This window comes from Anser cygnoides, chromosome Z, assembly GCF_040182565.1.
Source record: "Anser cygnoides isolate HZ-2024a breed goose chromosome Z, Taihu_goose_T2T_genome, whole genome shotgun sequence".
Taxonomy (NCBI): domain Eukaryota; kingdom Metazoa; phylum Chordata; class Aves; order Anseriformes; family Anatidae; genus Anser; species Anser cygnoides.
The window spans coordinates 72,072,985-72,095,554 of NC_089912.1; the positions used below are offsets into that span (position 1 = coordinate 72,072,985).

Below are 22,570 nucleotides of genomic sequence, written 5' to 3' on the forward strand. Positions count from 1 at the left end.
ATGTCCTGAACACAGACAGGCATGGGGCATCAGCCATCTCTCTAGGAAGCCTGTTCCAGTGTTTGACCATGCTCAAGGTCAAGAAATTTCTCCTAATGTCCAGTCTGAACCTCCCCTGCTGCAGCTCTGTGCCTATCCTGTGCATCCTGCCACCAGTTACCAGGGAGAGAGACTGGCATCTCCCAACGCAGATACACAAGGCCTCAAAAACAGAGGTCAAATCACTTGGGACACAAATTTAAAGATCTGCTCAACCTGAGTTACTGGCGAATTTGTGGTCTCCATCTCCTTTCTTTCTTCACTAGAGCACACTCCCAGCTCTGATTAGAAAAAACACACAGGGGCTACAAATCCTTCCTAATATTTCCATCATGACAAGTTACACTTATATGAAAACCGTAAGTTTTGAGAATTTTGTTTCAAGTAATTTTACTGAATATTCCTGTCCAGCTCCATCCATAAAACGTTTCTTAGAAGTAAACACAAGAAGCCAGGCCAGACACAGCAAAAGGCTTCAGAATCACAGAGCAAGGGAGTCTTCACTCTTGTAACCTAGAGGAACCATTAGGCTGGCTATTTAACCTTTTGCTCAGCTTCTTTTCTCTGCTGCTGAAAAAAATTACTGAATTCAGCTACACTTTGAATTATTTTTCTCTTGGTTTCTCTCCTCATTGAGCAACGCAATCAAAGCCTCATCTCTTTTCCATTTCCAAAACTAATAACCTCCAAAATGTACCTACAAGAAACAAACTCAAACTCACTACACAGTTATTACATGTGCAGTGCGCATACATCCAAAACCAAAATCAAGACAAAAGACCTAAGTGAAAGATGCTATTTTTTCCACATTTTTCTGTATTTCTCATTTCAGACTCAATGGCACATCTTCTCAGCAATGTATAAGGAAGAACTGATCTTGGAATCACAATCCAATGTTCACTTCGTAACTGGAAGTAATTTAATGCAGGCTTCACACTGCTCAACACCTTTCAGTCTCCACTGTTGGCAGAAAACAGCTAAAGCTCTGCGTATCAAAACCATACCCTTCCTTGGTACCCTTGTACCCTCTCTTCCCAAAGAAAGTTGTAAGAGAAGGCTTAGGCTTGGACCTGTAACCCAAAAAGGCTTTTATAGTCATGCCACAGAGGTTTTTAAATTCACGCCAGTTGAAAAAGAGGGGCATTTTTTAGATGCTTTCCCTGCCACCTTTTGTATGAAAATCTTGAAATACATGATTTGATCTTCAGGCAGAAAAGAAAAAGACAACTTTTTCATACAAGAGAGTACTTGTACCATGTTTTTGTCTTCAATGTGTTCAGGAGTTATCGGTAAAAATACTTTCAGGCTTTATGAAAGTACAGCTTGAAGCCCCATTAAATGCCCTCAGTGACGCAACTGAGGTAAACAATGGAGACACCTTTAGTCCTAAAGTGCTTCTGCTGTAACTAAGATGAGAAAAACGGCAGTGAAAAAACACAACGGCCTGGCAAGGGAGAGCAAGCGAATGGGCAGCATCAGCACGCAGGGTATAAAAAACAATGGTGCCTTACTACGTCTTACTGTTTTGTTTTTTCTTCCTGGTACTGGATTGCAGAGTTGTATCAACAGATGTGATAAACACCAAATATCCCTAGATGCAGGCTGAACTGCTAGTTGTACATTCTGCAGGTCCCAACCCTTTTTCTACTAAGCTAGAGGTAAAACAGCATGCAACCTTACACATAGATATAATAGGAAGTCTCTACCCTGGGATAGAATTTGAGTGATGGAAGCAAGTGTTCAGAGCCTATTAATACCAAATGTAAGCTGTTGTGATATTAATAACTTATAAAAGCTCTGCTTCTTCTGATTGCACAGCACAAGTGAAGACATTAAAAAGGAAGATGCTTTCGGAGAAGGTGTACCAAATTCCATGTATCTAATGTCCGAAACTTCTTATAGCCCTCCACCAGAAAACAAAACAAAGCAGAATGAAGGATTAAACACATCTGCAAGTATTGCACATGGTCTGCACTATAAACATGCCTAAAGTTGGCCCACAAAAACAAATAACTTCTCTAGCTTCCAGGTAACAGAGCTTAACATCCAGGTCCGAGAATCCAGCTACTGCACCACCAGAAGAGATGTCAGTCCTCTCCAAAGGGAATTCCGTAATGTCCAAAATACTGACTCTACTCCCACAAGATTTTATAGCATATTTTAGCATATTCCACTTGTGCTGAGGCAGCCAGAACCATTTATCAGAACAACGGAGATGAAGTGATTCATTCACATGCTGCAAGCATCCTTTCCAAAATTTTGTGATTCATGTATTTATTTTCATATCCAGTTGTACTTCCTTTCACCTTGAAGCTGCCATTAGTAAATTTGAAATCACTGTGACTATGGGAGAAGCCTAATATCAGAGTACATAAAAATAATTCAGAGAAATAAATATTGGTCTCCAACACCATTAAACAATTATTTCAAAGTTAGTAATTTATACTAAACCTTTTGAATTATACACCTGCTGAGTGATGTGAAAAAATGATAAATTAGGATAAAGTGAAGCGTTTGTTAGATGAAGCAATCTTCACTAAAAAATAATCCTTTCAGGCAGAATATTCTCACTAACATTCACAAGCATGACTAACATTTTCTTGCAACTTTTGGAAAGGTTTACATATACTTTATAGTACATCAGTGATAAAAATCACTATTTTTTTTAAAATATAATACAAATAGTAAAAGAAACTACCACTACAGTAAACTATAGGTTTCATGGAGTTCTCAAGAGCTGCACAGTAATAAGACAAGAGGAAATGGCCTTAAGTTGCACTAGGGGAGGTTTAGGTTGGATATTAGGACAAATGTTTTCACTGAAAGGGTTGTGAGGCATTAGAACAGGCTGCCCAGGGAAGCAGTTGAGTCGCCATCCCCGGAGGTCTTCAAAAAATGTGCAGATGTGGTGCTTAGTGACATGGTTTAGTGGTGGAGTTGGCAGTGCTAAGTTAAAGGTTGGACTAGATGATCTTAGAGGTTTTTTCCAAACTAAATGATGCTACTATTCTAGGTCAGTTCTGGTTATTCAAAGCTCACTCAAACTACAAGTTGGAAAAATAAAAATTGACAGCAAATACTTTTAGTAATTTCACATTTGCTTTTTGCTTCTGATAAGTAATGAAGAAGAATCAGATCGGTAGCTGATTTTTCTCACATTCCCGATTGAAACTTGGCCTCATGCTAGAAAAACTTATCGTTAGTGTGTCTGCCCATTAAAACTAGATTGAACGGGCTTAAGAATACTAACCAGAACATCATTAGCCCGATGAAGTGAATAATAACCTTACGCAGGTGTAATCTGATGTTGATGATAACACTGTCTTTTACAGTGAATCTCAATGCCTCTCTCTCTTGCAGGGAGAGGAAAATGCGAACCTCCTTCGAGCCTGATTCAGCAGCACTCACTAGTAATCACCTGGAAAAATAATCACAAAACCTATCTTCACAATTAAAAATACACTCCTGTCTTCTTCATTTTACCTTACAGCTGGACAGAACCATATTTAAAATATTCCATTTTTAACTAAGTACTTACTACATCATAGATATGATCTAAATCAACTGGTGAAATTGAAAAACACTATCAGCACCACTGAATATCTTATGTCATATGGTTTGCTCACAAATCTTTGGTGGGAAACTGGTTAAAAACCTTGTTCTAAACAGGGTGAAGGGGATTTAAACTTTAGTCTCTCAGAATTCAGGTGCGCTTCTTCCAAATATGCCTGATGACTAAATTACATGGAGATATTCATTGCTTCCTTCTCTCTTTAGCAAGGTTGCCTAAACACTTTCATGGTACCGTGTCTAAAAAGTACAAACATATTTCATTATTAAAATGCTTGTGTTCTGCTCCACTTGAATGGTATGCAAAGATCACACCTGCACAAGCAGCCTGGGGGTGATCAAAATATTAATCAGGAGGAAAAAAAAAAAAAAAAAAGGAAAAAAAACAGAAGCTGTCAAACTGCACTTTGGAGGATGCATTTATTAAAGACCTGAAAGCAGAAGACATTCTGATACTTACAAATACCATGGCTTGGGACTGTTGGGTTAATGTTGGAAGTGCCTCTTCCCAGATCACACAGTCTAAACTACATTCTCCAACACACAGTCCCGATACTTCATATAACAGGAGTTTGGTTAATGAAATTTTGCTATGAGGACAAACAGAAGAAATAATGCAGCAGAATGACAGAAAGAAAACAGAGAGCCAAAGGATACTTCATAATGGAAAAATACTACTTCTTTCATTTCTTATTCAAGCTAGTAGCAGATGACATCGACAGCACTTTAGGGGCACAGGAAGAATGGACATGGAAAAGGACTGCCAGATTTGCTGGGAAAGCCATTTACAGGTAATGTGACCATAATGTTGAAGTGAATTCTCAGGGTTGATTCACACTTTATCACTGTTGGATTTACAGTGAGATTTTGTGGGTAAATTAAATGCTAATAAGAGTCTGTAAGCCTCTGATACTTGCATGTAATGCCAAACGTACACAGTAAGACACATCCCTGTGTTGCATCCACATGTGCTTCACACACCAGATTTACAGATAAAAGACAGTCCTATAGTTAAAGCAGTGAACATCAAATGAACAAAGGTAATGTTAATTTCTGGTTCCATCAAAGAAACATACCAAAAAATTGTGCGAACCACTTAACACCTAATTTCAATTTACTGCCTAATAGTCGTTAGTGCTTTGTTTTCCTTCCAGCCTTCAATTGTTTTTCAATTCCACTCTAAGATCTCTGGGACAAGAATCTCTCTGTCTCTGAGTATGGCTACAGTTATAGCATCAACTGTAGTAAAGAGACAAGAGCTGGATTTTGACACTCTGCCCTGGTACAGATGCCAGCCCACATGGGATGGTGGAGCTCAGCATGACAGCTCCACTGAAGCATCCTACGCTGCTGCACTTGGGCTAGCACAAGCAGCAGGCTGTGATTCTGACATCCTACCTTGCAATCTGGAAATGTTTTCTCCAGCTCTGGATTTACCGTGCACTGCCTGGAATGCAAGGCATGGACGGCTCTTACCGCAACAATGAGGCATGAAGTGGTTTGTCAGCCTCTCAAAGTACTGTTTGCAAAACCATACTGGTTGGCCTAATATTCCTGCCAGCAAAATCATTGATGAAACCCTCAGACCATGACATTTATGACAATGCTATCAGCACTAGAGAAATTTTAGTGGCAATCTGATCTCCCAGACATCTGTGATAGCTCAGAGACACTTCCATGAGCAATAAAATATCCTCCCTACTCTGCATACACGCTTCTTGTCCATAAAACCTGTAAGAACACTGTTTAGAACAACATACATTGAAATTCTCTTGCAAAAAGACAAGAGAGGCATATTTCATTTGTAACATCTGAAGTTAATCCTTTAAGATTACCAAATAAGCCTTGATCAATCTCTGAAGAACTGAAGATTGTTTTTTTAAAGTTACAATTAAACATTAGGCGTTAGTTCCTGGCTAGTCTACTGATCTAGAGAAAACATTCACAGTACAATCATAGACACTGAGACACTTCTAATTTTTAAGGAAAGGGAGTTACAGCAACTAGTTCATGTCGCATGGGATTGCAAAGGATACCAGACAGGTCAATTCCAGAACTGCTTACTGGTCAAATATTTAAGCGGATATTTAAATAGTAAATTTGATTATGATTCCTTGATGCTGTAATTATAGTTCACTTGAAGATGAAAACAAAGAAATTTCAAACTTAAGTTTTTGGCTGTGCCAGTGGTTTTGGTGACAGCTCTAGAGTAGCACCTGATCTTGCACCACCATCAGGAAGAGTGGCAGGCCCTTGGCATGTGTGGGAAGCCAGACGTAAGCTCTATTTGGATGCCAAAAACCAGCACCCGTTGTCACTGGTTGGTAATGAACATCAAGGCTTTTTGCAAGCCAAAACGGGGAGAGGAACCACAGGGCATATCTTTGCACATGCCTTAGAGCTTTCCTCATGGCACATAATTCCAGTCATACTCACGATTGTTAAAAAAAGAATTTCATGCCAGTTGTTTGGTATTTGTTTTTATTAAAAAGACTCTGGGACTCTGTCCGGTCCCAGCATCAACCCTGCAGCAGGCGAAAAGAGAATCACACCTCAGCTGACAGGCTCGGCCTCCCCTTTACAGAGACGCCTTCCCCCTTCCCCCCCCAAAACGCCTGCTGTCGAAAACAAAGGTATTTTTGCACGCCTACTGCCAGGTAAGCCCGGCTGCTCCCACCGCAGGCCTCACACGCCGGGGGCTGGGTCCGGGGATCGCCCCGCCGCAGCGGCAGCTGCGGCGGGGCGATCCCCGGACCCAGCCCCCGAGCCTTGACCCCCGTGGGGTGCCCCTCCATGGGGGCTCCTCTCCCGCAGACGAAGCCCCACCGCGCCCCTCCCCGTCAGCCAGCGCCGTGCCGGCCTGCCCGGAGCCCGGCGGCTCCCCGCGACATGGCGGCAGCCCCTACCTGCGAGGGCCGGCCGGCCGCCGGCCAGCAGCAGCAGCAGCAGCGCCGCCAGCAGCGGGGCGCTGGGCCCGCCCGCCATGCCGCTGACCGGCCGGGCACCATCGGCCGCCCTGAGGAACCGGGGGCCCGGCCCGGAGCTCGCCGCCCTCCCCCTGCACCCAGTCCCGCCTCCCGCTACAGAAACACGGCGGGGGCGGCACCGTGCGGGTGGAGGGCCGGCCCCGGGGCGTCCTCCGAAATACGGGTGGCTCCTCGCGCTTTATTTCCATAGTTTTCTTTCCCTTCAAGCGCCCGGGACGCGTTGCAGGGCTTGCCGGCGGTTCCCCGGTTGTTCCAGCTGAGCACAGGAGGAGAAGGACGTGAAGCCCTGTGCAGAGCACTCGCTGTTTTTATTGTGTTCTAACACTCAGCAAACACTTAAAGTCTGCCACCATCACCGCATCACTCGGGCTGGAAGGGGCCACTGGTGGTCAGCACTCCCAAATGTGGCCTTGTCCTCACACGTTTCCAAAGATCTGTTCTGGTGTCCCCTCCACATCATTCCTAACAAGATCATAGAATCATTAAGGTTGGAAAAGACCTTCAAGGTCAACTGTTTCAACCATCACCCTTCCGCCAATGTCAATGTCACCCACTAAACCATGTCCCCAGTCACCAGGTCCAACCTTTAGGCCCCTTTGGTTCTCCAGCTTTAACCAGCTCTCAGGATATGCGACCCATTAACCACAGACCTGGGAATGATTAACTGACAGTCCTGGGAATGGATGGCACACACAGCCCTTGTGCTGTAGGTGAGTTGTCTTAAGCACACCATGTGGGTCAGTAAACATTTCACCTGTAATTTTTATGTTTTCATTTTGTTTCAAAAATTTAGTTTTGGATTGCTAATTTCTGGTGGCACTGTATGACTCGGATCCTCACGTCTAAAATTGATAAACTATGGTTTTTGTACTTCAGAAAATTATTTAGGTATAAATAAATTAAACTGTACACTGATCGAATACTCTAGTGAGGGTGCTATATACATACAAGGAAAAGAAGTCTGAAATGGACATATAACAGGTAATAAACAGCACATCACAGTGCCTTTAAAGTCCCTTCAAAGAATAGAAGCAAGTACTCGAGGTATGTTGTACTTGTAACCTTGTAAATACTATTGCCTTTTATAATCATGAAACAAGAAGTATTATACAGGTTATATACAGCTTTCTTACTAATTCTTTTTATACCAGATATGGTACGTAACTACAATCATACTTGCATAAAGAAGTAAGTCATGTTTTATTGTCGAATAAATATATAGCAAGTAGACAAAGCAAAGTAAAATGATTATAAGCTGTACAGAACTTAAACTAGACAGAGGAAATTCTGCATTTTGCACCTTATCAATGGTGCCATGTACTTGAAAGCACAAGGTTCTAGTTTAAATTTTTTTTTAAGAGCATATTTGAACTACTTGTGTATAAGCCACTTATCATACTTAATTCAAATATGCAGACATACCCTCAGTTGCATACATCATCCATGCCAGGAACAGCCTTGCAGTCATAAAATTTTCTCTGATATAATCAGCTGGCAGGGTGCTTTCTAATGTGTCTCAACAGGTCAGTTGTTTTTTTAACTTGTTACTCCACTTACACATAGAACTGGAATTTGTGAGATGAAATCTTACACTAAATAAGCAGAATAAGTAACCTAGATAATATTCCAAGGCTGCAGAAATAAGAAAAGTTGTGATGGAATGAATCTCTTCTGGGTCAGCCGTCTGGTTCCTCTCTTCCTTTGAGGTTTGTAGTCATCATTTAGTCTAGATTTTCCTCAGCAATTTTTGGCAGGCTTTGCTGTCTTCACAATTTTAGAATAATGTACTTGGGGGAAAGCCATGTCCAGTGGGAAATCATAGGGAGTGATCTTCACCCAGATATTATTTAACAGATTTATTAAAAATCTCAAAGGCAGAAGAAGGTCAAAAGCAAAAAGGATATAGCATGGAATAAAGATCCATAATGTGACTGAAGCTGGAAAAGCAGGCCTGCAGGTGTGTGGCAGTGAAACTCTGTGCTCCTGATGGAAAACCTTGGGAAAAAAATTGCTTTTGCACTGACCATGTGTTGCACAGGTATGACAATGTATCCCCAGTTAGGAGTATTTGTCTTCTCTAACCATGTTAGGGGAAAGGTAGTGCTGAGCAAGACATTTGGATGAGAGGCAAGAGACAGGTAAATGGCAGTATCCTGTACATGCGGAGGTGTAGAACTAGACATTATTTCTAAATACTTTGTGATTCATGTCATAGGATGAAATTGGAGGACATGATACATTTGTTTTAAGGTATATACAATTTAAAGTCTATTCCACATTGTAGTTACACTGATATAGTCACAAAAATGTACTCAGTCAGTTAATGTTGTCTGTACCTCTATGAAGTAACTCAGCAATCATTGAACTAATTTTGTCATTAAATTAATATTTTTTAGTATGCTCATTATGACATTACTTCTTGTCCAAAGAAAAGTAATCCACTCTGACATATGAGAAAGTTCAGCCTGGAGAAGAGAAGGCTCAGTGGGAATCTCATCAATGGGTACAAATATCTGATAAGAGTGTGTGCAGAATAAGGAGCCAGACTTAGCAGTGTCCAGTGGAAAGATAAAAGACAATGGAAAAAAAATAATAGAAATTCCATTTAAATACAAGAATCTTTCTCACATTGAGGGTGGTCAAACGCTGGAACAGGTCTCCCGGAGAGACTCCATCCTTAGTGATGTTCAAAACTTTGCAGGACACAGCCCTGAAAAACCTGATGTAGGTGACCCTACTTTGAGAAGAGGAATCGGACAAGATAGCCTCCAGAGGTGCCTTCCAGCCTCTGCTGTCCTGTGATGCCGTGACTCATGCAGGTATTTCCATGCCATGCAAAACAAGTATTAAGAGACTTCTGAGAAAAGAAAGGCCACATTCTGACAATGGCCCAAGTGACCTATAGCTTTAAGCCACATTTTCTTAAGTCCTTCAGGAGTTTCCAACCCAAAGTCCTACTTGCTTTCAGTGAGACTTGTGGGTTTTTTTAAGAAATGTAAATCTGAATTCTTTGATTTTAAGCCTTATACCTGCAGTTCCTGAAAAACTTTTATTTATTTATTTATTTATTTTTGTTGGTTTGGTTTGTTGGTTTGGTTTGGGTTTTTGTTTGTTTGTTTTGTTTTTATCATCTTTGGCATTCATTACTGAAGGATTTCTTATGTCTTCAAAGTGATATTTCTGTGAAAATATGAAAAATTTTCCAGCTAGTAAATATATTCTTTCCTATTAATAATGAAGATAAGCTTGCTTGCAGGTGACAGTCAATCAGTCTATTGGTTAAAGCAGAATGCATGGTATCACTGAGCTCTATAATACCCTGCACATCAATTTCTTTCTATTGGATTCGGTTGGATAAAGATTTTACCGAGAAGAAAGCAGTTTCATGTCATACCAGAAACTACTTTAGAAATTCGTTTCTATTCAATTTTCAACGAACAGTACTCTTTGCAAATTGTTGCTGCAGCCAAGACTTTCTTAGGGTCCTCATAGGTTTTCAACCAATTTCAGAAGCCAAAACTGTCCCCACATTTTGAAAAAAATTATATCAGTTTTCTTTGGTTTTGGTTAATTTATGCTGATATGACAGTAGTGTAATTATAACAAACACTGAGAAGACAAATATTAATTATTCTGATGGGAAAGATTGAATGCTGCCTGCAAGCAGTTAGGAGATGTCCTGTCCTAATAACTTAAAGATTTCCAGCTAAACAGAAGAAATTAATAATCTTTAGAAAAAAAACAGTGGAAAATGAATAATTTATTGCATTAAAATGGCTTATTTATTTATTTATTTCAGTCTTAATTTTAATTTAATACTGTATCAGGTGTCAAATATTCACCTGGATTTTCTGAGTGAAGGGTCAACACAGTGGACTGAAGCTTCTAGGCAAGTTAGACGCAAATGAGAAGTTACTGATGTATGCTCCGTAGTCATCAAAAACAGACACAAAACTCCAGTGGTCCATGCAGTTCCATAAAGAGCTTGGCTGTAAAGACACTAGAGGGAGTCCTGAGGCTGCAAGATAATCTTATTCCTGTAACAATTTCTTAATTAAATAGTACCTTATAAATAAAAACGTTGCTTCTTAAAAATACAGCTTCTTGGAAAAATGAAGAGGTCATTCGATTCAAGTGGGATAAAATGGTATTCAAATTCTAAATTCCAAGTTTTCCAATGATTCTTTACCAAGCCAAGTGAATTTTAAAAAGGGCATTGTTAATAAGGATGTTATTTTTCCAGTAAAGAAAATATTTAAAGTCACCATTCAAAATGTAGTAAAAGAGTCTCTTAGATTTTTTTTCTGTGAAATGTCTTACCAGAGATACAAAATCTCTCTACAAAATCTGTGCTCTTCTTGTGATCCCTCATTATCTTGTGATCCTACGCAAGTTAGACCATGTAAATTTTCAAGCTGGACAACTGAACTCTTATTTACCTTGAAGATCAGGTTACATATTTATAATAAATATAATTTTCCAAGAACTGCATAGGTGAATTGGGAGCACAGGTTACTGTGGGATGCTGATCCATGCATGTTCCTAAACCACTTCAGCAACTTTAAAAATTCTGTTTTAGGTGTCTGAAAGAGAAACTTGTGTGCGCCCAGGACTGGCTGTCCTCAGCAGCTCAGAATGAAAGTTCATCCTGTGCCAGTGAGATAGCCTAAAGCAAGGCAATAAGCTGTGTTCTGTACAAAGGAAGAGGGTAGTGTTGGCCTTTCTTCCCCTTGGTGGCTCATGCCTCAAACCAAGATTTCTTAGCCTGCTTCAGGTATTCTCCATACAATCCCTGCCCTTTCCAAGACATCACAGAGTGAGAGCTCAGGTCTTGCTCCTCTCCTGATGTTGACTGAGCTCTATTAGAGAGATTTGAAGGTGCGTTCCATAATAGATCATCCAGAAAACAAAAATACTCCTCTGGTTCAGCCAGACTGGCACAACATGAGAGGCTCAGTACAGGAGGCTGCAGCTGCTACCAGGAGGAAGGGGTTTTGCTGTTGCAGGACACAGACAAGAAGTTGGTGGGATGACACTGGTGGGCAGCAGTGCCCGTTGCACAGCAATGGTGTGCCATTGAGAAGTTCTCAATGGTAGCCCTCCCTGGACTGTTCATGTGGTCAGCCCAAAAGAGATGTAGTAACGTTACAAGGGCAAGAGGAAAATCACAGCCACCTACTAGGCCTGCTGCTGTGCTTTCTCTCTCTTTAGCTAATCATGGGGTGTGGGCCTAGGCATTCTCCTCCTCCTCGTTTTTTCCCTGTGCATAATAAGGCCCAAGTAATCAGTTTGCATCCGTGTGTACAGGCTGTGTGATGGACCTGCTCTCCTCATGTTTGTGCTTCAGCTATCATGGCTGCTTCACTGCCCCACTGAAAGACGCACCTCCTGACAGCACACCACAGTTTTAGAAAAAACATGTCATGAAGACGCATGAGTTTGTATTATGAGGCTGCTATGGTGTAGACTCTGCTTTAATCCCCACAGGATATGTGTTAGCAAACACAGGGTGCTCTATATGTGGTCTCTTCTAGTGAAAGATCAACCATAGTGCCAGATTAATTGCAATGGCTGGGTACTGTAGCGGTTTCACCCCTGTGGTAAGGATTGGGGATGCTCTCCTGACAATCCTGAAGAAACTCCAAGAGCCAGAGTGTGACCTATAGGCAGCTTTGGAGTGGAGGCCATTCAGGAGTTAACAGGAAAAGGTACATGTGTTTGGTGCCTTTCTTTTGGGACACCGGATACTGTGTTTGGACAGAACATCTTTAGATCATCACAGCCCACCCAGCCTACTGGTTCCGAAAATCAGGTCCTTAGAAAATCTGGTAGTGCTATCAGAGGGTGTTAGTGATGTCAGCTGAATTTTGGGGTACCAGCTCAAATTAATTAGGCATAAGAATCTGCCCACCCAGAGTTATTTTAAAAACAGCAGCTTAAAACTGCCTTCTTTTTATTTTGATTTTGAGCACAACCTCTAATCATTTCTTAGCAACACATTTCCTTAATTTACAAGATATACTAATGAATATATTAGTTTGCATAATAAGTGTTATTAAAAAATCTGTGATTATTAAAACAGATGTGGGAATTCATTCAGTGCACTGAATGATGCAGCATCCTTAATTTGTGTTATTTTTCTTGTTTGTTCAGTTTCAGTATGTGGAGATGTGTTTCTTTATCTCAGATAGTTACAGACATAAGTGCAAGAGTCTGAACAGTCACACTGGCGTAAAGAAAATATTTATTTGCCCCAAGTTCAGTGTTAAGTGTTGTAGTTGAGCGTCCTCTCCTTTGCAGATCCATATGCAACTCTCAGGTCATTTCTTTTGAGGGAACCTGTGTAAAGCTTCTGACTCCAGAAGTTTCCCCAGAGGGAATCTCTCGGAACTGGGAGTCTTGAACAAGGTCTTCACCCCTGTCTGCCAAAGCAAAACAACCTGCGGTCAGCCAGAAGTCCAACAAAGGAAAAACAGAAAAATAACTACAGCAAAACTATGCAAATTATCTTAGCACAGGGAGACGACTAGAATTCAGCCTTTGTGCAGGTCAAAGGAGGGAGAGGAGCTTGAGGGGATGGTGCTGAAGAAAATGCTTTCATTCCCCTGGCTTCAGCACGCTGGAAGAGAGAAGCAAATCCCCAGGGAAGGCCTCAGTTCCAGGGCAGTGGCACGTGGACTCCCTCAGGACATCTGAGGAAATTAAGTTCTTAGGTTTTAGAGAAAAACATCATCTAATTCCGTGGCATGGCTGATTTAGTGACTACCTAGGGATCAGACACTGCAGCAGCCCATTTACAAGCAACATGTATCAGAATACTGAATAGAAGTAGTGAAACTGAGAAGAACCTTTCATACAGGTTGCCTTTTAAGTTGTTTTTTTTTTGTTTGTTTTCTTTTCTGATGCACTTTGCTTCACTGATTTCTACAGTTTTACTAATCTTTTTGGTTTCTGAAGGTTTTTTATGCTACTCCGATTGATCAATAACTTTGTTGTTTGTAACTCATACATCTTCAGTCAGACCCTTACTCTCTAGGAAAATCATTTATATTCATCTATACTGACCTGTTTTTCTCATTTGCCTGTGCAAACAATCCAGATTCTTCCAATAATGGGAATATATCTTTCTTTCGCCATGTGAATCATAGATTAGTGAGAATTGTCCTCAGCATCATTGTTATCCTGTCTAAACATCTGGTGCCTTTGCATGTGCTGCTTTTAACATCGTTGGAAATGAGTGCTGTCTTTACAGCCATTATGCTCTCATGCTTGCATGGCTCCAATTCTTGTTGCCTATTTTAAAAAGTGCATTTGCAAATGTATTTTGTATGGCTTTGCTTTTGAAATTACTTACCAAATTGCAGCTGTAGTAGGTTCACACCATTACTATGCAGAAAGCTGTCTCTTCCTGTAAATCAATACCCTCCATTGATAGTAGCTTTTACATCTGAATTGGATTCCTGTCGTGCATCCATTTTACACAAGTGCTGCTGGGCTTGCTAAATTATCTCTGACTCATGCTAGGTATTTTCACAGTCCTCACAATTTTGACTGTTTTGCTCTTTTAAAGCACTTGCATTGGAAGTAATGAGCTCTTTTTTCTGTTGGCCATGGGTACAGAATAGTGTTGGCTGTGGAAGCATAACAGCATAGGATGGAAAGGACCACCTGGATCATTAAATCCCAATCCCAACTACTGCAGACATTACCTCATGTAATAATCTCTGTTTTTCACTTATTGAGCTCTATCTTAAAAACATTCAGATGGCTTGGTCTCATCCCTGTCCCAAGCCTGACTCCCCCTCTACAAAACTGCCACATGACATGGTTATCTTCATGGTCTGGAAACTTCTGATTTTAAGTTCCTTACGGGCAGCTGGTATCTCACTTCTGCCAACACTACTTTTTCATCAGAACAGTTACCAGCCCCTTGGTGTTGAGACCTTTCCTCAATGTATTTGTAGAGAGCAGTGGTTTCTCTCAGCCTGGCTGAGCAAGCCTAGCTCACCTAACCTCCTCTCGTAAATTTGGCTCCCCATACCCTTGCCGTTATCACCCTGATGGCTGTCATCTCTCTCCTATCCGGAGGCTGCAGTTTTCTCTCTCTGTGCTGACAGCCATCTCTCCACGGCAGTTCAGCCTGATAGGAATTGCCAGACTACAACCATGCTTCCCAAAGCTGGATGTGTGAAGCACCGCGGGGACTGGTGTTGGCCTTGTGCCGTGGTAGGATTTAGCACACTTTTTGTAGGAACTTGGAACCTGTTTAGTATGCAGTGCATCATGTGCACTATTGTGCCTCTTTATTCCTTAATGTTTGGACATCACCGTTTATTTCACATGCATTTTCAAAGCCTTGTTGTTAGTTTTTTGCCATACCAAAACAAGTTGCCTCATCTCAAGGACTCTGCCAGTTCTCCTTTGTCACTTCATCATAAACATTTATTTGCCTTGGGTATCCGAAGTGCTCTGGTAAGCAGTTGAGAAACAACTGTAGCCCAGTGGGTTACTATAATAAAATAGTAAAATGGTAGACTGAAATGAGGTGTGGGGGACTGAGTTGCAAAGTGGACAGTATCTAGAACAGTATCTAGGTTTTGGATATGTTGGGGATATGTTTGTGCAATGTTTTTTTATATATGTTTAGGTTTGCCACAGAAGTGAACTTGGAAGAGTGGGATTTGAAGGTTGGGCTGGTGGCTCAGTGCCAAGGTGTTTGGGAGCAGGTGAGAGGATCCGGGAAAGTACAGGAAGGACTTTGACTGAAGAAGAGATAAGAAGAACATCAAAAAGAAGGTTAAATTAACATCTTTGATCAAGTAGACGCTACAAACTCAGAGATGTATGTCCTTGAGTGGGAAAACAAACAATAGGACTGAACTGAAGGTCTCCTAACACCAGGAAAAGCATTTTCGTTGAGATTGACAGGGCTGGGATTTAATCCAGAAAGTCTGAATCTTGTACACACACAAACAGGGAGATATGGCAGGTCTTGAGGTGACGTGGTCACCAGTAAAAGCTGATTCCAAACAGCTAGAGATTTTGCAGGATGGAGGGACAAGTCCTTTCACAGTTTCAGTTTTTGTCACTCTGTGGCTAACTTGTCATCCATTCAGGTTTCTCAGTGTTTCCCAGCCAGGTCAGTTCCTCGTACAAAAAAGAACAAGATTGTTTTAATTTTTAATCCCTTAATTTCCTTAAGAAGGAGGAGATCAGTTTTTAAAGCCACCTCTTAACACTTCAAGCATGTTTGACTCATCCTGTCTGGCAGATCCTACAGTGCCCTAATAAACCCGCTGTGAACACTTCGTTCTGGTGTGTGGTATTCAACCCTGAGATTACACTTTGGAAGCAGCCCGGTTATTGTATCCCACCCCACTGTCCAGACCATCTGAATGGGAGCCAGTTCACTCTGCACTGTTACGACTGAGGAATGTTTTAGTGGTTTGGGTGGCCCTGTGGGAGCTGGGAGGGAGAAAGACATACTCTGAAACCAGCATGAGTTACAGTTTTGGATAAGCACAGACTTTCACATCTGTAAATGGTGGCAATGGTACCTACTCCATTTTATGGAATATCTTGAGGTAGTATACCTGTAGACTGCTATAGGAGATATACTGGATTTTTAATTCCTTAGCCACCTTGTGTGTAAGCGGTCGATAAACCTAACAATCACCTGCCCCAGTGTCAGTGCACATAGTCCCACATTTCCTACACGCCTGCCCAGCCACCCATTCAGGTAGGGGCTGCATCTGCTCCAGTATCAGTAACACTGTTCTTCTGTTTTTTTCCAACTGAGTCTGGTCACATGCCATTCTGTGCATCTGCTTTAGGCTGATCCCTGATGGAAGCTTGTTCCCTTGCTGTTATTCAGCTAGGAGAGTTTGGCACAAAACAATGTATGGCAAAAAGTTCTTCTGAGAGACATCAGGTTTCACCCTTGAGAGCTGCCATAGCCAAATCACCCGTTTGTGTTCACGAAGGACTGCTTGTATAAAAGGAAATGTGAGTGCAAACCCTGTCTGATCAGAGGTGATGGTAGGATGAATCTGCAATGCCTTTCAATGCAAAATATTGATCAAATAGTATGATATTTAGTTATTCCTTTCATCTTTTACTGGTCGTCTCAGATCTGTGTGGTCCTGCTGTTCTTCAGCTAGTCCTTCAAGGTCCTATGAAGACAGGGGTTGCTTTTCTCTTCAGTAGTTCAGAAATGATAGCTCTCATCTCAGAAGACTTTTCCACACTTTCCAGCCGTGCTCAACCCATCAGCAGCACCATCAGCATTAGTAAAACTTCTGTCCTTGTTTTAAACGAGATCTCCAAACTTGCAGTGACAAGCTAAGCACTAGGTATGGTCCTCCCAGCCAGAGCAACCTATTGATATGCTGGCTGAAACAGAAGCCTGGAGACCCAGCAGCACTCTGGACGGCAAGTGGACCTGAGTTAGCGCTGAGAACAGAAATAGGGCCAGATGAGCCGACTGCCAGCACTACATCCTGAACTGTACCCAGGCAGGTTTGAAAATATGTCCACTACCTGAGACAGTTTCAAATTAAAAGATTCTTCACATCAGCACCACGGGAGTCACAAGCAACCAGAGATGAATTGTTTCAAAACAGAGAGAGCCTGGGTGCTCGTGGTCGGTCCAACTTCTGCAGGAATCAGGGAGGTCTGGAAAGGGTTGTGGGTGGTGGGTAAGAAAATAAAGAGAAAGAGTTGTTGACAAGAAAATGAAAAAAAAAAAAAGTGGAAAAAGGAGCAGAAGTGAAAGAATTTCTTACTTGCTTGCTTCCTTGCTTTTCCTCTTTGCTTGCTTCCTTGTTTCCTTCCTTACCTTCATTCCTGTCTGCTTTGAAGGTACTAGATATGTGTGTGGCTGTGATGTAGGTACAGGAAAGAAGAGAAAACAGAAGAGGTTTCACTGATCATTTATTTCTACTGTCTATCAGCATCTTCTTTATGGCTGGGGTAATACAGAGAGTTTATAATTATTTCATAGGCAGTTTATAATTATTTCCTAGGCAGTCACAGTCCTGTCTCCCTTCGAAAGCAGGGAAAGTATGTCCGCTCTTCTTCACATTGCCCATGAAGTTTGATTTTCTGAAGCTCTATTTTTTGTGTAGAAGAACAAAACTTTTTATTTTAGCATACTCCAGCCATGCTTCTTCTGCAAATACTTTAACTTTTAAGCACAGCATGTCTGGTTTATTTTGGCTTCCTTACACTTTTTTGCCCAGGATATGAGGAAAATAGACATGCATCTCCACTGCGCTCTTCTCAGCTCTGTGTTCTCAGCACACAGCTGTGCAATTTTCTGGAGACAAGGTTGCTTCTTCTGGCAGGGTTGATCTTGTGCTGCCAGTGAGACCCCTTTGAGGCAGATATTGACCAAAATGTCCCAAAACTAGAACAAGTTTTGTTTTCCCAGTATCGTCCCAATTTTCCCATTAACAGTGGCAGAGGTCAGCCAAATCTAATATGATCCCTGCAAGGACTTCTCAAGCCTAACTCCTTGTGTGGGTGGTTCCTACAGAATAGACTGCCCATGAAGACTGCCTGACTCCCTCCTCGCTTGTACTCGAGTGGCACCACTGAATCCAGTCAAATCCCACTATTCAAAATCCACTGACAACAAGAGCAGAATCCAACCCCCCACTGCTCTGCATTTTACAGGTCTGAGTAATTTTTTCCAAACCGCTTCTGACTCCGTTTCAGGACTATAAAACTGATGCTCATAAAATAAAATGCTTGATAGATCAAGTGAGATATTTTTGTAATTCTTAAAGAGTGAAGAGTTTTGAAAGAAAGCAATTGGTTGCCTTCCTTTGTGTGAATGTGGTTTTTCATATGGAAAAAACAGAATTAGTCATTTGATAGCTGACATTTGAATAGTGTTATGTTGCAGATAGTCATTTTTCCCTCAGATATGGTGTGGAGGCTTTTTTTTAATTAAAAAAAAAAAAAAAAGCCACAGCTTTTAGCCATGTGATCCAATGAAAATAATTAGAAGTAGGAAAGGGAATCCCTATGGATCATAGCAGTCCAAGTTTCTTTGACTTCATGAGTACCTGCTGTTTTGACCATCAGAATCCATCTATTGTAAAAATGTTCATAACATTTGGTTTTACTCACCGAGGTAGTTTTAATCCTCCACCTGATAGTCAAATAGGGATTTTACCAGTACGGGCAGAGTTGGGGCTGTATTTTGCAACTGCTCAGAAGCCTCTAAATGCAATGTGACTTCAAAAAAAAGACCCAGTGAGAGCATTCCTTTCCCTGATATATAATCTTCTCTGTATGATACTCCCACACCTGTGTAGTAGCACTCAAGAGAAAAGAAAAACAAAGGGAAATGTACTTATTCTATTATTCACCTCTTTTGACAATACCACCATGCAGGGCCTGCAAGGCTTGAGCTCCCTATCGTCCAGCAGAAGGAAGAATTTCCTTAGCGCTTCCAGCCCTTTTTCCCTGAACTGTTGAGCGTCCACCAGCTCCTTCCAGCTCCAAATCAAACTGCTGTGTGCTCAGTTGTTTTCAAAACCCAGGCAATCTTTTCACCTGCTGAGAGAATGGCGTTAGGAGTTGTACACATCGAAACCAAAGGGTATGACGTCTTGGAACTTAATATTCCCTGGCTGCTGCTGTTTCGGATGGCCAGATGAAGCAATTGTGGTATTTTGACAGTTTAACACCTCCCTCCTATGTTAATTTTCAGTGGAAGAACTTGTACTAAACTTGCAGTTTGTCAAAGACACCACAAAGTCATCCAGTATTTCTGCTTTTAAAATTAGAGTAACTGGTAACTGACTAGTGAAGATATGCACAAGCCAGCACGGATGTGGCAGACATCAAAGCAGTATCATGCAAAGAAATCTTTGTAAATATGAATGGCGATGCTGTGGGAATCATCTAGACTCGTGAAAAAAAGTCCAATAATTAATCACTGGCATTTGAACTCTACAGTGATTTGCTTTTCCTTGCAGAACTTGTGCATCAGACTAACAGGATCCCAAGGCCAGTAGAGACAGAAACTGACTGAGTTTTGCTCCAGCAAATGCAGCAATGCTGATTTATCCCATCGGAGCATCTGTGTTGGTGTTGCCACGTGTTACCATGGTGGCAAAGGTTTGATCCAGAGAGCTAACTGAATAACATAGCATTCTGGGGTTTAATTCTTATTTTTTTCTAGTAGTGCTAAGTCAAATTACAGATCCTACCAACAGAAAAGAGAGAGCTCTTCATTTTCTCTTTGTCTTGTTAATATTACAAGCAACAGGAAGAGTAACATGAAAAAGGGGTAAGAAATACTGAGACAATATTTTATGAGTAACTTTTACAAACTTGCGTTTGTTGAGATATAGGCACAGCAAGCTGGGATATTTGACCACATTTGTCTGCAAATATTTTGGTGTGTTCCAGGATCTACTACCTACAGCTCTTGGCAAAAGATCAAAATCTAAGGGTATTATATACCATCCATTTACCAACATGTATGTGATTCATTCCTAGTTTTTCTGATGACTCATTCCCCTCTTCTCCTCATCTTGACTTCTACAGATGTAAATCAGAAAATATATGCTGTCCTTTCTAGTTCTCAGGGCTGGTTTGATACCTAGGCGTTGTTCACTAGGTGCTTTAAGAAATTCATAGGAAGCATGCAGGGTTGTCACATTGTTTTTCCACTACTGGAGAATAATGCTTAACTTGAAATAGTTTATCTCTCTTTGTTAATGATTTTCTGAAAAACACTAAAAACAGTCAAAGAAGCAGTTTGCTCTAAAGTATTTGTTTCTTCCACAAATGCTTGCAGAATGGTGTGAACTGTTTGGTTTTTCAATTCAGGGACTAAATAAGTAAAAAAATGAGGAAAAATGTTTTGGGTCTACCTTGAAAAAAAAATGTAAGGATGATGAAATAGAGTTGGTCTGCTTATAGCATAAGGATTTTGAAGCATTTTTCCTAAATACCAAGCAGATGAGTTTGCAAACTTCATTTACCACAGCAGCACTAATTTCTTGTTTCTCGGGGGCAGAGGGGATAGCAGGCAGCTATAAAACATTTTTAATTGCATTTAGCTGAGCTTGACCTTAAGCATGACTTTCAGCTTTGGTTTTTGATCATGACAAATAATCAATTGAAAGAATACTTTTAAGAACTCAAAAGCCAAAAATAACACCTCTGTTGCCAACACCACCTCCCTTTCCCAACCAGCTCTGAAAAGCACTTCCTTTCCTCTCTTTCTCCTCTATCCAGCCATGTCTTCCACCAAGCCCTGGGACTGGGGCCTGGAAGCTCACAGGAAGGCAGCTGGGGAGGGAGGAGATGAAAGCATTTGAGGTATGGAGAGGATAGAGATGTTTTCTCTTGATCGTTATATACTTTCTAAGCATCCTGCCTGCCTTAGAGGGGGAAGACGGCTTATCTGCTAGCCACCGTTAATTTCTTTTAAACCAATATCCTTTTCCTAGTCCAGTATTTGGAGAACGGAGAAGTGTCTTGAAGTGTCATTTCAAAAGAACATTTGAAAAGTTTAATATGGAAAATTTTTAAATGACGCATTTTGAATTTTCTAAAAGAATAGAAATCATCTGCTTTTTTTTATTCCAAGGCTGTTTAGAGAATCAACCTAAAACACACAGATAGCTCCATCCAGCCCCAGCAGTGACTTTTTTAACAAACTGGATGTCTGCAGCCTGCTCCAGTGATTTGTCAGATCCTGAAAGTCATCTGCAGCCTACCAGCCACCAACTTACATCTTGATAAATCGTGTTTTTCATTGCATGTGAACTGGGTTTTGTTCTTGTTTATACCCAGTGGTATAAAACAGCTCCTATTGTCCATTGTTCCCTTATGTACTTTCAGAAAAACCTGTTTGTTGCTGGCAGCCTTCTCTCGGAGGAATGTGATGCAGAGCACAGATAAAAGCACGAGCATCTGTTAAGATGATTGGCATTATCCTGACAACAGTGTAAAAATCATCTGCTTGGGATGGCAAGCAGGCACAATCCAAACAAAATCAACATCAGCTTCAATGTGCAGTGAGTATGATAAAGCATATGGTGTAATTCAAGGAGGCTGTGCAAAGCTTGTTGCTTATTTCCTAGACATCCTATTCATGGCAGTTGTGCTGATGCGCTGATTCATTCAGCAGGAGCTGACACTTACATAGGTGCTAAGCACCAAAATACTTCTGAAGATAATAGCATGGATAAAGGCAAAAAAAAAAAAAAAAAAAAAGTCTTCAAATACTTGTCCATCACTGGGAGCTTTAGGGAATGTCTATAAGTCCCAGAAGCTGGTACTTAACAGGATGCAAGTGTTGATGCTTTATTTCAGCCCTGAGTGACGGAGAAAAGTCTTCCACAGTCACTGGTGCTATTTCAGACAACACTAAGAAAATTCTTGATATTTTCACATTCAGGCTTTGACCTGACCTGACCCTGCTTAACTTTAAAATCTGACGAGCATAGTCTGGAATTATGTATCTGTAACTAAGGACTGAATGCATTTTTAAATGCTTTAAGCCTTCTACTAAAAATGTTAGTCTTCTGTTCAAGACTCATTGCTCTGTTTGGGTTTTGCATAGCTGATTTTGCCTTGGCATCCCTAAAAATATTTCTGTAGGGAAAAATTGCTGCAAACTGACATCCTATGTGCTTTTTATATTTCTCACTAAAATGTATTTTTAATGAGGAACTAAGAAGCTTCACTCCTCTCTGTTGAAATTCACTGTGATGTTTCTGCAATGAGATTTTCTTCTATTTGCTGGCTATATTCAACAACATAATCTTCCTGAAAGAGACCAGCTGTTACTATTCCTTACAATCTCTCCTCCTCACTTAACATAAAGTGTTTTATTTTCAGTTTTGTAATATGAAATGCAACAAATCCTTTCAGATGCTGTCAACAAATATATCAAATTCCCTAGTGATGTCCCTAAACATCAGCAAGTGCAAATAGCTATGGAG

General features: G+C 41.0%; 1 protein-coding gene and 2 long non-coding RNA genes across 4 annotated transcripts in view; 1 reads left to right on the plus strand and 2 right to left on the minus strand.

Annotated features, from left to right (window-relative positions):
• Window positions 1–6,684, minus strand: part of LOC106035653 (chondroitin sulfate proteoglycan 4-like) — a 37,967-nt gene extending 31,283 nt beyond the window's left edge. The window contains exon 1 of one of the 2 annotated variants that reach the window (XM_048049412.2): window positions 6,516–6,684. In XM_048049412.2, coding sequence (XP_047905369.1) covers window positions 6,516–6,594 — 79 coding nt within the window. In that variant the 5' untranslated portion in view covers window positions 6,595–6,684. Of the gene's footprint in view, window positions 1–4,069; window positions 6,205–6,515 lie in introns of those variants that run through there. The other variant, XM_066988029.1, reaches the window with a different exon arrangement.
• A 284-nt stretch (window positions 6,685–6,968) lies between these two features.
• Window positions 6,969–22,207, plus strand: LOC106035599 (uncharacterized). The gene is made up of 3 exons (XR_007158613.2): window positions 6,969–7,306; window positions 9,298–9,415; window positions 21,465–22,207. It is a non-coding gene; the product is annotated as an uncharacterized lncRNA (long non-coding RNA).
• Window positions 15,341–19,826, minus strand: LOC106035594 (uncharacterized). The gene is made up of 4 exons (XR_001206866.3): window positions 19,639–19,826; window positions 18,974–19,160; window positions 17,381–17,475; window positions 15,341–17,270 (listed from the first exon to the last, which is right to left on the minus strand). It is a non-coding gene; the product is annotated as an uncharacterized lncRNA (long non-coding RNA).
• Window positions 22,208–22,570: the final 363 nt, after the last annotated feature.